Source organism: Chiloscyllium plagiosum, unplaced genomic scaffold (genome assembly GCF_037043375.1).
Source record: "Chiloscyllium plagiosum isolate Xiang-an unplaced genomic scaffold, Cpla_swu_hap1 HiC_scaffold_7, whole genome shotgun sequence".
Taxonomy (NCBI): domain Eukaryota; kingdom Metazoa; phylum Chordata; class Chondrichthyes; order Orectolobiformes; family Hemiscylliidae; genus Chiloscyllium; species Chiloscyllium plagiosum.
The window spans coordinates 121,191,811-121,208,966 of NW_028270145.1; the positions used below are offsets into that span (position 1 = coordinate 121,191,811).

General features: G+C 43.8%; 1 protein-coding gene across 2 annotated transcripts in view; it reads right to left on the minus strand.

Annotated features, from left to right (window-relative positions):
- myo10l3 (myosin X, like 3) overlaps positions 1 to 17,156 on the minus strand; it is a 234,138-nt gene that overhangs the window by 174,365 nt on the left and 42,617 nt on the right. For both annotated transcript variants that reach the window (XM_043694412.2, XM_087989442.1), the window contains 4 exons: positions 16,946 to 17,030; positions 16,442 to 16,545; positions 10,316 to 10,445; positions 3,753 to 3,871 (listed from right to left, as the gene is read on the minus strand). In XM_043694412.2, the coding sequence (XP_043550347.1) occupies positions 3,753 to 3,871; positions 10,316 to 10,445; positions 16,442 to 16,545; positions 16,946 to 17,030 (438 nt within the window). The remainder of the gene's footprint in view (positions 1 to 3,752; positions 3,872 to 10,315; positions 10,446 to 16,441; positions 16,546 to 16,945; positions 17,031 to 17,156) is intronic.

The following is a 17,156-nucleotide window of genomic DNA, read 5'->3' on the forward strand; positions in this document are numbered from 1 at the left end:
GTAGTTATGGTAGGGGATTTTAACTTTCCAAACATAGACTGGGACTGCCATAGTGTTAAAGGTTTAGATGGAGAGGAATTTCTTAAATGCGTACAAGACAATTTTCTGATTCAGTCTGTGGATGTACCTACTAGAGAAGGCGCAAAACGTGACCAACTCTTGGGAAATAAGGCAGGGCAGGTGACTGAGGTGTCAGTGGGGGAGCACTTTTGGGCCAGCGACCATAATTCTATACGTTTTAAAATAGTGATGGAAATGGAAAAGGATAGACCAGATCTAAAAGTTGAAGTTCTAAATTGGAGAAAGGCCAATTTTGACGGGATTAGGCAAGAACTTTCAAAAGCTGATTGGAGGCAGATGTTCGCAGGTAAAGGGACGGCTGGAAAATGGGAAGCCATCAGAAATGTGATAAAGAGAGTCCAGAGAAAGTATATTCCTGTCAGAGTGAAAGGGAAGGCTGGTAGATATAGGGAATGCTGGATGACTAAAGAAATTGAGGATTTGGTTAAGAAAAAGAAGGAAGCATATATCAGGTATAGACAGGAGAGATTGGGTGAATCCTTAGAAGAGTATAAAGAAAGTAGGAGTATACTTAAGAGGGAAATCAGGAGGGCAAAACGGGGACATGAGATAGCTTTGGCAAATAGAATTAAGGAGAATCCAAGGAGTTTTTACAAATATATTAAGGACAAAAGGGTAACTAGGGAGAGAATAGGGCCCCTCAAAGATCAGCAAAGCGGCCTTTGTGTGGAGCCACAGAAAATGGGGGAGATACTAAATGAATATTTTGCATCAGTATTTACTGTGGAAAAGGATATGGAAGATATAGACTGTAGGGAAATAGATGGTGACATCTTGCAAAATGTCCAGATTACAGGGGAGGAAGTGCTGGATGTCTTGAAACGGTTAAAGGTGGATAAATCTCCAGTACCTGATCAGGTGTACCCGAGAACTCTGTGGGAAGCTAGAGAAGTGATTGCTGGGCCTCTTGCTGAGATATTTGTATCACCGATAGTCACAGGTGAGGTGCCGGAAGACTGGAGGTTGGCAAACGTGGTGCCACTGTTTAAGAAGGGCAGTAAAGACAAGCCAGAGAACTATAGACTGGTGAGCCTGACCTCAGTGGTGGGCAAGTTGTTGGAGGGAATCCTGAGGGACAGGATGTACATGTATTTGGAAAGGCAAGGACTGATTCGGGATAGTCAACATGGCTTTGTGCATGGGAAATCATGTCTCACAAACTTGATTGAGTTTTTTGATGAAGTAACAAAGAAGATTAATGAGGACAGAGCAGTAGATGTGATCTATATGGACTTCAGTAAGGCATTTGACAAGGTTCCCCATGGGAGACTGATTAGCAAGGTTAGATCTAATGGAATACAGGGAGAACTAGCCATTTGGATACAGAACTGGCTCAAAGGTAGAAGACAGAGGGTGGTGGTAGAGGGTTGTTTTTCAGACTGGAGGCCTGTGATCAGTGGAGTGCCACAAGGATCGGTGCTAGGCCCTCTACTAATTGTCATTTACATAAATGATTTGGATGTGAGCATAAGAGGTACAGTTAGTAAGCTTGCAGATGACACCAAAATTGCAGGTGTAGTGGACAGCGAAGAGGGTTACCTCAGATTACAACAGGATCTGGACCAGATGGGCCAATGGGCTGAGAAGTGGCAGATGGAGTTTAATTCAGATAAATGTGAGATACTGCATTTTGGGAAAGCAAATCTTAGCAGGACTTATACACTTAATGGTAAGGTCCTAGGAAGTGTTGCTGAACAAAGAGACCTTGGAGTGCAGATTCATAGCTCCTTGAAAGTGGAGTCGCAGGTAGATAGGATAGTGAAGGCGGCATTTGGTATGCTTTCCTTTATTGGTCAGAGTATTGAGTACAGGAGTTGGGAGGTCATGTTGTGGCTGTACAGGACATTGTTTAGGCCACTGTTGGAAGATTGTGTGCAATTCTGGTCTCCTTCCTATCGGAAAGATGTTGTGAAACTTGAAAGGGTTCAGAAAAGATTTACAAGGATGTTGCCAGGGTTGGAGGATCTGAGCTGACACTGTGTATTGGTGACATTGTTATACTGTAACTAATCTGTACCTGAAGAAGCTGTGCCAAGGTACCTTTGTACATCGGATGGTGCTGTAAGTGGTGACTTATAAACTTTTCACTGTATGCATTTGATTACATGTGACAATAAAGCTAATTTAATTCAATTCAAGTTGGATGATTTATGAGGATAGGCAGTGAATGTTGTCTACATGGGCTTTACTAAAGATTTGACAAGGTTCCTATTGGTGGGCTGGTCCAGAAGATTGAGTCACATGGAAACTACAGTGAATTAAGTTGGATACAAAACTGGCTTGATCATAGAACACACAAGGTCGTTGTGAAGGAGCGTATTCCTGACAGGAGGTCTGTGATCAGGTGTTCCTCAGGGATCAGTGCTCAGACCTCTGACTGATTAGTAAGTTTCAGACAAAACCAAAATTGGTAGAGTTCTGGATAGTGAGGAAGGTTGGCAAAGGATACAGCAGGATATAGACCAGTTAGAAAGTTGGGCAGAGAAATGTCAGATGGAGTTTAATCTGGACAAGTGTGAGGTGATGCATTTTGGTAGGTCAAAACACAAAAGTATATTTGAAAGTGGCCACACAAGTGGATAAGGTGGTGAAGAAGGTGCCATGGCATACTTGCTTTCATCAGTCAGGGCACTGAGTATAAAAGATGGCAAGTCATGTTGCAGCTTTATAAACCTTTAGTTAGGTCACATTTGGAGCATTGTGCGCAGTTCCAGTCGTCACACTATAGGAAGGAGGTGGAGACTTTGGAGAGGGTGCAATGGAGGTTTACCAGGATATTGCCTTGATTCATATGTATTAGTGATAAAGAGAATTTGTTTTCGCTAGAACATCAGAGGTTGACGGGTGACCTGATAGAAGTGTATAAAATTATGAGAGGCACTGAAAGAATGAAAATCAGAGACATTTTTCATCCCCCCAAAAATGGATATGTGAAATATTAGGGCTCATAGGTTTAAGATTAAAGGAGATGTGTGAGGCAAGTGTTTTTTACACAGAGGGTAGTAGGAGCCTGGAACACGCTGTCAGGGAAGTGGTTAAAGCAGATAAAATAGCAACGCTTATGAGGTATTCAGACAAACACCATGAAAAGGCAGGGAATAGAGGGATACAGACCATGCACAGGCAAAAGGGTTTAGGTTAGAATGGTGTCATAGTTGGCATAGACATAGTGGGCTGAAGGGCCTGTTCCTGTGCTGTACTTTTCTGTGTTCTGTGAATACACCTTGACCTGATCCATGTTTGGAACCTTCTTAATTCATCTTTTATTACAGTACCTCAGTTGAAGTAGCAGGGATTCTGTGGTACAGTGGGTAGCATCCAGACTTCTGTGCCTAGGTTCGAATCCCTCCCAATGGCCACACAAAGTGTGGTGCTAAATGGTGCTAAAGAGGATTACCAACCTCTAAATCCTGCCTATAGACCTGCAGCAGGGGTAAGTTTGGGAAAGCTGCCGGGTGGGAAGACCTATGTGGTAGCTGCAGAGCAAAAGCCTTCCCTTGCCCAGCTTCACTTCCATGAACAAGCATCATCCTTCTCCCAGCAGAACCCACACAGACACTCTCAATCCAGTTTAAACACGTCATTTCCCACCTCCAAATGTGAAACATAATGTTGAGGGGGTGAAGTGATATTGGGGGTTTGAGGGGTGAGGGGAGGGATGATGACCTTACCTGCTCTATGGTGAGGGGGGTGCTGATCTCCTCTCCTCGCAGAATAATCGATCGTTGGGTCAGCAACTCTGCCAGTTGGAAAGAATCCAAACCCAACAAATCACTGACATTGCTGAGCACTGTGAGTGATAGAGGAAGAGGGATAGAGAGAGAGAGAGAGAGAGAGAGAGAGAGAGAGAGAGAGAGAGAAAGATTGAATGATTAACATTACTGAGGAGGGAAACAATTCTTTGTCTTGTTGCATGTATATCTTGTCTTTAAGACAGTTCATCTTTAAAAGATTCCAAGTACTCTGAATACAATGGCTCTGCCTCACAGTTACTCTGCTGTGGGTCTGCTGCTCAAACAGAAATCCATTAGTTTGCTGTAAATATGCTTTGTAACTTGTAATGTGCTTGACTGTTTTAAATAAACAGACCCATCCCTAACGAGTGAACGATTGTTAGAACATTGCTTATGAGATGGTGACCAGAGACAGATAACATGGTGCTCAAGAGGCTTCTCATGCTTGAACAATCAGAAAGCAAGTTAATCTAAAGATGGAACACAGGGTTGTCAGTCTTAAACCAAACATGAGATAACCCTCAATGTTTTTATTGAGTACAGCATTAAATAGTTTTGAAAACGTAGCTTGGTTGTAAGCAGACAGATCCCTATTCATGGCTAGTTTAGCTCATAAGAGACCGATAAGTGATTGGGGTTTTTACCAGATATATAGCAAGCATGAAAAGGTCAAAGGTGTTTTGCTAGAATGTCCACAAAATGCTCTAGTTTAAATTGGGACACAGCAAGCCTCCTAACATAATTTAAAATGGCTGAACAGTATTCAGAGCTTTACTTTGTAGATTCAGATATGCCTGATGCAGAAAACAAGCAATTAAGACTTGCTTAGCAACTAGGAATGTAGGTATATACAGACTGCTAGGATTAACAGCTGAAGAGCTAAAATAAACCTAAAGCATATGGACCACATTAGATGACCCATTCAGGGTCAGCTTAACCTTCTGTATTCATGTCAATTATTTGATTGGTCAGATGGAATGCTAGAAAACAGCGCCGTTGAGTTAATGACTGCATTCACCGACATAGAAATTTCCATTAAAAATTGCTAGATTAACCTACAGAAAGCTACTGAAGGATGGACGTAAATACTAAGCAATCCTTGCAGGCCTTGAGTGCATATGTGATGGTTAACACTAGCACTGAAGCATCTGGACACAGCAAGACAAACAAAAGGTTCGGCCTCTTTCTTACAAGGAAATCTTGCAGTGTAGGTGGGAAAAAAGACCTTTGGCAGAGGCAGTGCACAAGAAGAAAAGCTGATGCAGCTACAAAGAGCCATGCACTGACTTAAACAGACCACACACCACAGCATCTTCAAACTACAATAAAGACCATCTGATATCCTACCAGCGGCATGGACATGAAGCAATTTCCAAACCAGAATCTAACAATGAGATAAAGAGTGATAAATTTAGGTTCCACACTTCAATCTCATGGAAAACATCAATGTTTGCAAACTTTCAAAATATTTATCCTCGAGAAACTGGTTCACGATTGGCTAGGATTGACACAGGGACAATATACTTTTTTTATTCATTGGGTGTAGGCATGACTAGCTCGGACAGCAGTTACTCATCTCAAATCACTCAAGGAAGTTAAGTCAGGAGAAAGTGAGGACTTCAGGTGCTGGAGATCAGAGCTGAAAATGTGTTGCTGGAAAAGCGCAGCAGGTCAGGCAGCATCCAAGGAGCAGGAGAATCGACGTTTTGGGCATGAGCGTGAAGAAGGGCTCATGCCTGAAACATCGATTCTACTGCTCCTTGAAGTCAACAGTCAGCCTAATTGCTGTGAGACTGGAATCACATTTAGATCAGACCAGGTGTGGAGGGCAGATTTCTTCCCTAAAAGAACATTACTGAACCAGATGGGTTTTTTCAACAATCCATAATGGATTCATGATCATCATTAGACTTTTAATTCCAGATTTCTTTTATATAATTCAAATTCCACTATCTGACATGGCAGTATTTGAACTGACATGTCCAGACTATCACCTGGGTCTCTGGATGAAGAGTCAAGTGATAATACCACAAGGTATTCACCTCCCCTACAAATCCTAAATAAATGTACCCAGCGATATGGGAGGCCATGACAAAGTCTAAGAATGTGAAACATTCATCCACTACGATTCATTAATTGCATGGGTAGGATCAACAATGCTGGAGTATCAGTACAATCAGTCCACCTGGATGTCCACAACATGGACACAAATGGACTTGTAATTAAAGGTATACCAACAATCCATGACCTCACAATCAAGAAGCCAAACATCAGAGACACAACAGAAAACTATTTAGTAGACACTTGTACTATACTAATATAATTAAAAACTAAAAAAACTGTTCAATTTCTGTTTAATTAATGAAGTTAAATCTCAGTTCCATGCTACAGTGAGAAAAAAATGAATGTTTAAAATGAAAAGGCTAAACAAATATCCCAGGATAAATCAAAACTTGGCAATACCATCTCTGAGATGATGAAATCTTTAAGGGATAGGTCTGTTTAGTTCTGAAAGATGCATGAAGCAATGGAAGAAAAGAAAAAAGAAGCAGTATTAGCTACAAGATCTGTATCATTAATGCAATGTAAAGATTGCTGGTATACAGGAGTACATACAACTCACGAGTAAACTGGATCAGGTTCAACAGGAACAGCTACAGAAACATCAGTTTGGGCTCTAAGCAATGCTGGGGGAAAAGACAGACCTACAAAAGCAGGTGGAGATGTGCAGTGCACATAACACGGAGCTGCAAATCACCCAGGGTACAGTACCCTTTCCAAATTAAACAGCAGCAATGATGCTGTAGTGAAAGAGCTGAAACAGGGTTTAGATTAAACTAAAATAACTAAAGCTGCAAATGGAAGAGGGCCAAGCATCGAGGAAAATAACTGGAAAAAAAGTTGGAGTACCTGTTTTAAGGTTAAGAAAAAGAAATTATACTGCATCAACAGAAGGCTAAGACTGATAAAATTAGAAGAATCCAGGGCAGAGAATCCAGAGAAATTTGTCTTTTCCTGGTCAGCAAGATGTAACCACAGGGCGCCACAGGGTTCAGTCCTCAGGCCACAACTATTTACAATCGATATTATTGACCTGGATGCAAAGATAGAATATTCTATGTCCAAATTTGCTTACATAAGATGGAGGAAGCAAGGATCCAGCACAGCTTTAGAGGATTACCGGCTTGCTAGAAAGGAGCTCAGAAATGGATTGAGGAGACCCAGCAAGGGGCACGAAAAAGTTTTGGCAAAAGCATTTTACTATTCGTGAGGAATAAGAGAATGATCAGGGAGAAGGTAGAGCCAGTCAGGGATAGCATAGAGAATTTGTGTGTGGAGTCGAAGCAGATAGGGATGCCCAAATGAGTTTTTTGCTTCAATTTTCACTAAGGAAAGGGACCTTGTTGTGAATGAGAACTTTGAGGAGCTGGGATACAGGCTTGACCAGATCAAGTTGATGTGCTGGAAATTTTGGAAAACATTAAGATTGATAAGCCCCCACGGCCAGACCAGATTTATCCTGGGCTGCTCCGGGAAGCTAAGCCGCTGGCGAAGATCTTTACCTCTTCACTCACCACAGGAGTCGTACCAGAGGATTGGAAGGAGGCGAATGTTGTTCCTCTTTTCAAGAAGGGTAATAGGGAAATCCCTGGCAATTACAGACCAGTCAGTCTTATGTTTGTGGTCAGAATTTGTTGGAAAGAATTCTGAGGGATAGGATTTATTTGGAAAAGCATAGCGTGATTAAAGGCAGTTCAGCATTGCTTTGTGAGGGGCAGGTCATGCCTCACAAATCTTATTGAGTTCTTTGAGGAGGTGACAAGACAGGTGGATGAAGGTCGAGCAGTGGATATGGAGTATATGGACTTCAGCAAGGCATTTGATAATGTTCCCCATGGTAGGCTCATTCATAAAGTCAGGAAGTATGGGATACAGGGAGATTTGGCTATCTGGCTGGCTGACAGAAGGCAGAGAATGGTTGGAGATAGAAAGTATTCTGCCTGGAGGTCAGTGTTGAGTGGAGTCCCGCAGGGCTCTGTTCTTGGGCCTCTGCTCTTTGTAGTTTTTATGAATGACTTGGATGAGGAGGTTGAGGGGTGGGTTAGTAAATTTGCAGATGACACAAAGATTGGAGGTGTCGTCGATAGTATAGAGGGCTACTGCAGGCTGCAGCGCGACATATACAGGATGCAGAGCTGGGCTGACAAATGGCAGATGGAGTTCAACCTGGATAAATGTAAAGTGATGCATTTTGGAAGGTCGAACTTGAATGCTGAATATAGGATTAAAGACAGGATTCTTGGCAGTGTGGAGGAACAGAGGGATCTGGATGTGCAAGTGCATGGATCCCTCAAAGTTGCCACCCAAGTGGATAGGGTTGTTAAGAACGCATATGGTGTTTTGCCTTTTATTAACAGAGGGATCGAGTTTAAGAGCCACAAGGTTTTGCTACAGCTCTACAAGTCCCTGGTGAGACCACACTTGGAATATTGTGTCCATTCTGGTCATCCTACTATAGGAAAGATACAGAAGCTTTGGAGAGGGTGCAAAGAAGGTTTATCGGGATGCTGCCTGGACTAGAGGGCTGGTCTTAGGAAGAGAGGTTGACTATGCTTGGATTTTTCTCTCTGGAGAGAAGGAGGAAGAGAAGTGACCTGATCAATGTATATAAGATAATGAGAGGAATAGCCAGAGACTTTTCTTCAGGGCAGGATTGACTGGCATGAGGGGTTATAGTTTGAAGATATTAGGAGAAAAGTATAGAGGAAACGTCAGAGATAGGTTCTTTACGCAGAGAGTTGTGAATGCATGGAATGCGTTGCCAGTCGTGGTGGTGGAAGCAGAGACATTAGGGACATTTAAGCGACTGCTGGACATGCACATGGAAAGCAGTGAGCTGAGGGATGCATAGGTTAAGTTTTACATTAGGATTCATGCTCGGCACAACTTTGTGGGCCAAAGGGCCTGTTCTATGCCGTACGTTTCTATGTTCTATGCTCTAAATTTGCAGATGACACGAAAATAGGTGGGAAAGTAAGTTGCAATGAAGAAAAAATAAATTTACAAATAAATATGGATAGGTTAAGTGAATGGGCGAAAATTTGTCAGATGGAGTTTAATGTGGATAAGTGTGAGGATATCCATTTGGGGATACTAAAAATCGCAGGGATATAATGCTGATGTAATTGTACATGGCATTGCTGAGATCACATCTAGAATATTGCATATCATTTTGGTCCTTTACTAGAGGAAGATGTTATTGCATTGAAGGCAATTCAGAACAGGTTCACGAGATTAATTCTAGAAAGGAACTGTGCATCTTCTGAGGAGAGATTGATTATGTTAGGCCTATACGCTCAATATGCTCAAGGATGAGAGCAGATCGAATGGAGTTATATCAGATGTGAAAGGGGATTAACAAAGTAGATGTCGAAAGGATGTTTACCCTTGTAGGATAATCTAGAATAAGAGGTCATAGTTTTAGGACAAGGAGTAGCAGATTTAAAACAGAGATGAGATGGAATATCAGTGTCTTGATAGAATTGAGTGGAATTCTCTATCCCAGTAGATGCCAGGATGTTGTATAAATTTAAGGAGATGCCGGTGTTGGACTGGGGTGTACAAAGTTAAAAATCACACAACACCAGGTTATAGTCTCAAAATTGGAAGCTAGTGTGCTTCCAATTAAACCTGTTGGACTATAACCTGGAGTTGTGTGATTTTTAACTGTATAAATTTAAGGAGGACATACACAAATTAGTATGGGTTAGTAGATAATGGGGAGTGGACAGCAAAGTGGAGTGGAGACCAAGATAATATTAAATGTCAGATGTCAGAGCAGGATCGAGCAGGGTGGATGCCCTACTCCTGCTCTTAGTTCTTATGTTTAAACCAGAAACTTCAAAATGAGTTTGAAACTCTCAAAATTCAAAACGGTGATTGCCAAGAAGATCAGAACCACTCAAAACAGCCTGGAAAGTGAGGGAGTAGCTCATCTGGGGAAAATACTTGGCTGTGGAGCATCAGCATAAACAAATGGTGAAACAGTAACTGCATTCCCAAGAGAGGAAAAAAAACTACACACACAAGCAGAACAATAGACAGCATGACTGAGGGTAATCATCAACATCTTAATTCAAATTCAACATCACAAAATCTGGATATATCAGCAAATTATCTACTTACAATAGAGACTCAAAGGCTGACTTTTAATTGCAAATAGTTAAATGGTCTTAGAAAAGAGGGGATGTTTGTGTATTATATTATTCAGGGAATTTAACTTCAAAGACTCCATGTATACAATACTACAACTCTGCCTGACTGTTATTTGGTGGACCTGCAAGTTGCAATGTCTGCTTCATAACTTATGTGGGTTTTAGATAAACCAACAAACTGTGTAACCAATTGCCAACTTCTCCTATAAACACTTGACATTCACAATCCGTAACCCCCGACCTTACCTCCTTACAGTGCAAGCCCCCAGCCCAGCCTCCATGTACCTTCTTTGGTTGTTATCTGGGCACCTCCAGCAGTGATGAACTCAACATTTCCAAGCTGTAAAACTCCAGACAGCAACTTGAAAATATCATGGATCTCCTCACTGTCAAACTCCATGACCGAGAAAGCAGCCTGGAGAGGGGAAAACATTCATAATCAACAGCTTCAGCATTTCAAAGAGGATATTGCCTGTCACATTCATGTGAATTAGGAGCAGGAGTAGGACAATCAGACTCCTGCTCCTCTTAACATAGAACAGTACGGCACAGTACAGGCCTTCAGCCCTCAATGTTGTGGCAGCCTTCTATCCTAATTTAAGATCGAACTAACCTACAAACCCTTCATTGTTCTATTGTACAGTCCTGATCACCGCATTATAGGAAGCTTTGGAAAGGGTGCAGAGGAGATTTACTCGGATGCTGCCTGATATGGAGGGAAGGTCTTATGAGGAAAGGCTGAGGGACTTGAGACTGTTTTGTATGAGAATAAAAGGTTAAGAGGTGACTTAATTGAGACGTAGAAGACAATCAAAGGGTTAGGTCGGGTAGACAGTGAGAGCCTTGTTCCTCAGATGGTGATGGCTAGCACGAGGGAGATAGCTTTAAATTGAGGGGTGATGGATATAGGACAGATGTTAGAGGTAGTTTCTTTACTCAGAGAGTATTTGAGGCATAGAATGCCCCACCTGCAACAGTAGTAGACTCACCAACTTTAAGGGCATTTAAATGGGCATTGATTAAGCAGGGAGGAAGTGAGGACTGCAGATGCTGGAGATCAGAGCTGAAAAATGAGTTGCTGGAAAAGCGATGCAGGTCAGGCAGCATCCAAGGAGCAGGAGAATCGACGTTTCGGGCATAAGCCCTTCTTCAGGAATGAGGAGGGTGTGCCAAGCAGGCTAAGATAAAAGGTAAGGAGGAGGGACTTGGGGGAGGGACGTTGGGAATGCGATAGGTGAAAGGAGATTAAGGTGAGGGTGATAGGCCAGAGAGGGGGTGGGGGCGGAGAGGTCGGGAAGAAGATTGCAGGTCAAGAAGGCGGTGCTGAGTCTGAGGGTTGGGACTGAGATAAGGTGGGGGGAGGGGAAATGAGAAAGCTGGAGAAATCTGCATTCATCCCTTGTGGTTGGAGGGTCCCCAGGCGGAAGATGAGGCGCTCTTCTTCCAGGCGTCGTGTGGCCATGGTCTGGCGATGGAGGAGGCCAAGGACCTGCATGTCTTTGGCGGAGTGGGAGGAGGAGTTAAAGTGTTCAGCCAGAGGGCGGTTGGGTTGGTTGGTGCGGGTGTCCCAGAGGTGTTCTCTGAAACATTCCGTGGGGTTCTGTCCTGGTGGCGATTGGAGGGGCTCTCCCTCGTGCTAGCCATCACCATCTGAGGCTCTCACTGTCTACCCGATCTAACCCTTTGATTGTCTTCTACGTCTCAATTAAGTCACCTCTTAACCTTTTATTCTCATGCAAATCTCCCTGCTAATGAAAGCAGTACACCATTTGCCTTCTTAAAAACCCTATCTATATGGGTGCCATCTTTGAGGGATCTAGGTACCTAGAGCCTAAGATCCCTCTGTTCCTCCACACTGCCAAGAATCCTGCCTTTAACCCTGTATTATGCATTCAAATTCGACTTCCAAAGGGAATTACTTCGCACTTATCCAGGTTGAACTCCATCTGCCACTTCTCAGCCCAGTTCTGCAATCACATTCCTGATGAAGGACTTACGCACGAAATGTCGATTCTCCTGCTCCTTGGATGCTGCCGGACCTGCTATGCTTTTCCAGCAACACACTTTGACTCTGATCTCCAGCATCTGCAGTCCTCACTGTCTGCAATCTGTAAATGTCCTGCTGCAACCTACAACAGCCCTCCACACCATCCACCATTCCACCAAACTTTGTGTCATTGGCAGATTTACTAACCTATCCTTCCAATTCCTCACCCAAGTCATTTATAAAAATCACAAAGAGCACAGGTTCTATTGGTCACTGAGCTCCAGGCTGAATACTTGCTGTGCTCTTCCAGCACCACTAATCCAGATACTTGCCATCTTCCTCCACCCTCTATCTTCTATGGGCCTGCCAACTCTGCATCCAGACAGCCAGATTTCCCTGTATCGCATGCCTCCTTACTTTCTGAATGAGCATACCATGGGAAACCTTGTCAAATATCTTGCTAAAATCCATGTACACCACACCCACTGCTCTACCTTCATCATTCTGCCATTCAGTAAGATTATGGCTAATCTATTTATGTTTGAATTGCATATCCCTATATGACACAATAATCTTTCATTCATCTGCCTAACATGAACTTCTACAATACCTTCTGACAGCTCTCTGATGCTGAACATTCTGTACTCAGCAAAGGTCTTAGTTTTATCCCCTGCACTCCCACCTCAATGAATTTTCAACTCTTCTTCCCACTCCTCCATGCCTACCCTTTTGGACAGCAGACCCCTCCCATCCCACAGACCTCCTCACTCACCTCCAACACTGTCCCTCCACCTAGGCACCTCCCTCTGACCTTTTACCTGCACTTGATGTGAGAACAGACAATGTGACATGGCTCATCTTAGTCTCATTTTTTAGGGGTTGTAGAGCAGGGTCAGTGGGAGGGGCAGAGAAATTTTCTCCCTCTAAATTGACCATGCTGTCAGCCAGATCAAATCCTGATGTTGTCATCAAACCTGCCAAAAAGGGTGGTGCTGTTATAGTCTGGCATCCTGACCTCTACGTTGCGGAGGAGAAAGTGAGGACTGCAGATGCTGGAGATCAGAGTGGAAAGTGTGGTGCTGTAGAAGCACAGCAGGTCAGGCAGCATCTGAGGAGCCGAAGAGACGATGTTTCGGGCAAAAGCTCTTTATCGGGAATCTTCAACATTCCTGATGAAGAGCTTATGCTCGAAACACTGACTCTCCTGACCAGCTGTACTTTTCCAGCGCTGCACTTTTTGACTCTGCATTGTGGAGGCTAAGCACTTGCTCTCACATATTACCTCCTACCTTCCCCAGACCATGACCCCATTATCGAGCATCAGGCCATAGTGTCGACTGTCACCAACCTCACTTTATCTGGAGATTTCCCCAGTCTCCCAACCTTATATAGCCCACTTCTACCTTCTCTCCAAAATTCACAAACAAAATGACCCAGGCAGACCCATTGTTTCTGCCTGTGCCTGCCCCATGGAACTTATTTCTTTCTCTCTCAACTGGATTTTTCTGCCCATGTCCGGTTCATCCCCACATATATCAGCGATTCTGATGCTTAACGTCTGTTTCTAAATGTCCAGTTTGTGGGCACCAGCCACCTCCTCTTCACTATTGGACGTGCAAACCCTTTACCGGACTACTCCTTTTTTTAAGCCAGCCACATCCTGGTTCTGCTACGGCATGGATTGCTTATAACACAGGATGGCCTCAAGGCTCTCCACTTTTCCTGGAAAGGTCCCCATCACTACCACCCTCCTCTGCCTGACTGAAACAATATCAGACATTGTTGGAAAATCTCAGCAGGACTGGCAGCATCTCTGGAGAGAAAGCAGAGTTAATGTTTCGGGTCCAGTGATTCTTCTTCTGCTTGGCTGAGCTCACTTTGAATGACTTCTCCTTTGACACCTCTCACTTTCTTCAGATAAAAAAAGGTGTGGCCATGGGTATCTGATTGGGCCCAAAATCTGTCTCTTTATAGGGTACCTGGAATGCTCCTTGTGCCAATCCTACTCGGATCCCACCAACGATTCTACCTCCTGGTACACCAATAATATCATTGGTGCTGCTTCACTTTCTCATCCAGAACTGGAAACATTTATCAATTTTGCTTCCAATTTCCACCCTGCTCTTATCTCACCTGCTCTTTCCTTCTCTACCTCGACATCAGTTTTCATTTCTGGGGTTAGGCTGGTCACCGATATTCAGTACAAACCAATCGACTCCCTCACAGTTACTTCAACCATAAATCCTCACACTTTGCTTCCTAGAAGGACTCCTCTCCATTTTCCTAGTTTCTCCATCTCCATTACTTCAATGATGTCATGTTCCAAAGTGAGCCCTCAGAAGTATCCACCTTTTTTGCTCAGCTGAGGATTCCCCATGGTTGACAGGGCCTTCAGCTATGTCTGACCCATTTCCCACACTTCTGCCCTCACTCCTTCTCTTCCCTCCCACAACAAAGCAGTTCCCCTGGTACCATCCCACCAGCCTCCTTGATCAAAGGATCATTTGCTGCCATTTCTGTCATGTCCAGTGGGATGCCCTGACCAGACATGCATTCCCCTCCCTTCCCTTAGGACTTCCACAGGGTCCGTTCCCTTCCACTCCTCCTCCACTCCCAATACCCATGGCACCTTCGCTTGCAATTGCAGAAGGTGTAACACCTGCCCAATTATATTCTCCTTCCTCCTTATCCAAGGTCCAGTTACACCTCCCAGGAGAAGCAGCATTTTACCTGCATTTCATTCAGTCTAGTTTACTGTATTAACTGTTCACAGTGTGGTCTTCCCTACACTGGGGAGATGAAACACAGACTGAGTTGCAGAACACTGATGTGTTGTCCATAAAAATGACTCCAAGCTTCCAGTTGCCTGCCACTTCAGCACACCACTGTGTTCCCGTGCCAACATTTCAGTCACAGGTCTGCTACAGTGTTCCAGTGAAGCTCAGCAAAAGCTGAAGAACAGCGCCTCATTTGGGGACCCTGCAACCTTCAGGACTCAACATCGAGTTCAATAATTTTGAAGCCTGATTCCATCTGTCCGTGTTTTTACACCCCCTCCCCTCCCCCCACCAACATCCTGTCCTGACACAGGTTGCTTTCAGCAGAGCCTACCCATGGTCTCCCACTCTCAGCTCCAATTGTCATTTACTCATCTTCTCTTCTATCCCGGCCTATAATCTCGGCTGCCCACCCTTATCATCTCTCTCTCTCTCCCTCTGTCTCTCTGGGATATGCTCACCTCTCTTTCCTGCCCCCAACTCCCAAACCTTGTCCTCAGCGTAAATACCACTTTTTCCTTCAGTTCTGATGAAGAGGCACCAGCCTCAAACGTTAACTCAGCTTTCTTCCCACAGATGCTGCCAGACCTCCTGAGTTTCACCAGCAATGACTGTTTTTGTTTTAAGAACTTATCCACCTCTATCATAAAAATACTCAGCAAACCTGCCTCTCCCACCCTCTGAGGCAGTGTTCCAAAGTCACACAGCTCTCTGAGAGAGAATATTTCCTTGCTGTGTGTCTCCTAACGCCCCTGAAGATTCTGCTCATGCACATTTGGGAAATGCTTTACTGGTAATAAAAAGCATGGCAGCACCAAAACAAGTGTGGTCAATCTGAGTGACATCACTGGCAGTGTTGGCAGTTGTAGTAAAAATGTGTGTTTTGAACATGAGTAAGGAGCAGAGTTTCACATATTTCCCTTCACATCAATGTTCCTAATTTTCCCCCATAATACTTTGCCCCAGTCACTTAACCTATCTCTATCCATCTGCAAACATTTAATGTTGCCTTAGGAGGTGTGATTTATAATGCAAAGTGGAGTTGGTGATTAACGAAGCAAGGGAGGAAAGGAAAACAGCTGTTCCATTGCTTTTGCCATTTCTAACTTTTGGAGCCTCCAGGAATTGATTCTTATTCTGCCACAGGAGAAGACGTTGGTTTAATGACCTGGTAAAATTAACTGTCTGTTAAAAGACTAGGCTTATTCTACTATTTAGGGTCAAGACAGTGCAACTTTGATTCTAACAGCTTCCCGATAAAATATGTCAAACAAACTAGTGATAGTTTCCCGTTTTCTGCTTTCCTCCCTACTTAGATAAGAGTTTGCTACTTTCCAGTTGGATGGAACTTTTCCTGGATCTAGAGACGTTTGAAAGATTAGCATCAACACATCAATTATCTCATTAGCTACCTCTTTAAGACCCTCAGTATTAAATCCATCTGGACCTGGGGACTCATCAACCCCCAGTTCAATCAGTTTATTTGTCCCATTCTCCTAACTCTGCCAACCGAAGCACAACTCCCCAAAAATTTGACCTTTGACCCCCGTTCCAAATCCAGCTGCTGACCATTGACCTACTTATAAACTCCAAACTTCTTTGGTGTGGTCAACCAATACACAGTGAAATCGGCCTCTTTCAACTCACCATCACTTTCTCAAACATCAGTTTGTCGTCCAGATTCTTGTTGTTCACACAACCGGACTTCCTCAGGTAATGATAGGATTCCATGTCTGACAGGTACAAGGCCTCTGCCCAATTGGAGAACAGACAAACACACAGATCAGCAGAAGGAAGATAGATTCCAGACTCTTACATTTCAAAAACTAATGCCTTCCCCATGGCCATCGCCACCCGTTTTGACTTCTCCCAATCCCCTCCTCTAATCTCCCTCCTCCCCCATTCCAATCATTCCCATATTGTAGATGGAGTGGGACAGGGTAGGATGGGGAAGAAGAGGGATTCAGGAGAGGATGAGTGGAGGTGATGGAACAGGTTTCCTGTGCTGTGGAAGTGGCCTTTGAACCTCTGGAATGTGAGAATTCTCTGGGCACTGACAGCAAAGGTAAGCGAGAGTATGTTGGTTTATCCACATGGAATAAACCCTGGGTGAAGGCCATTGTCGTGACCCAGATCACATCCCTTGCTCACCTTTTTGCTGTGAGTCAGTTCCAGCCAGCAGAGCGTAGAAGATATGGTAATTCCTTTCAGCTGGATTCTGTCTGACCACTCGGTTCTGGAAAAAGCATCAATATCATCAACATCTGTTGGAAAGTAGAGCATTCCTCACCCTCACCATACTCTGACATGAGGGATATAATACATAGGCCAGCAGGTGATGAGTAATCACTGGTGAGGGGTA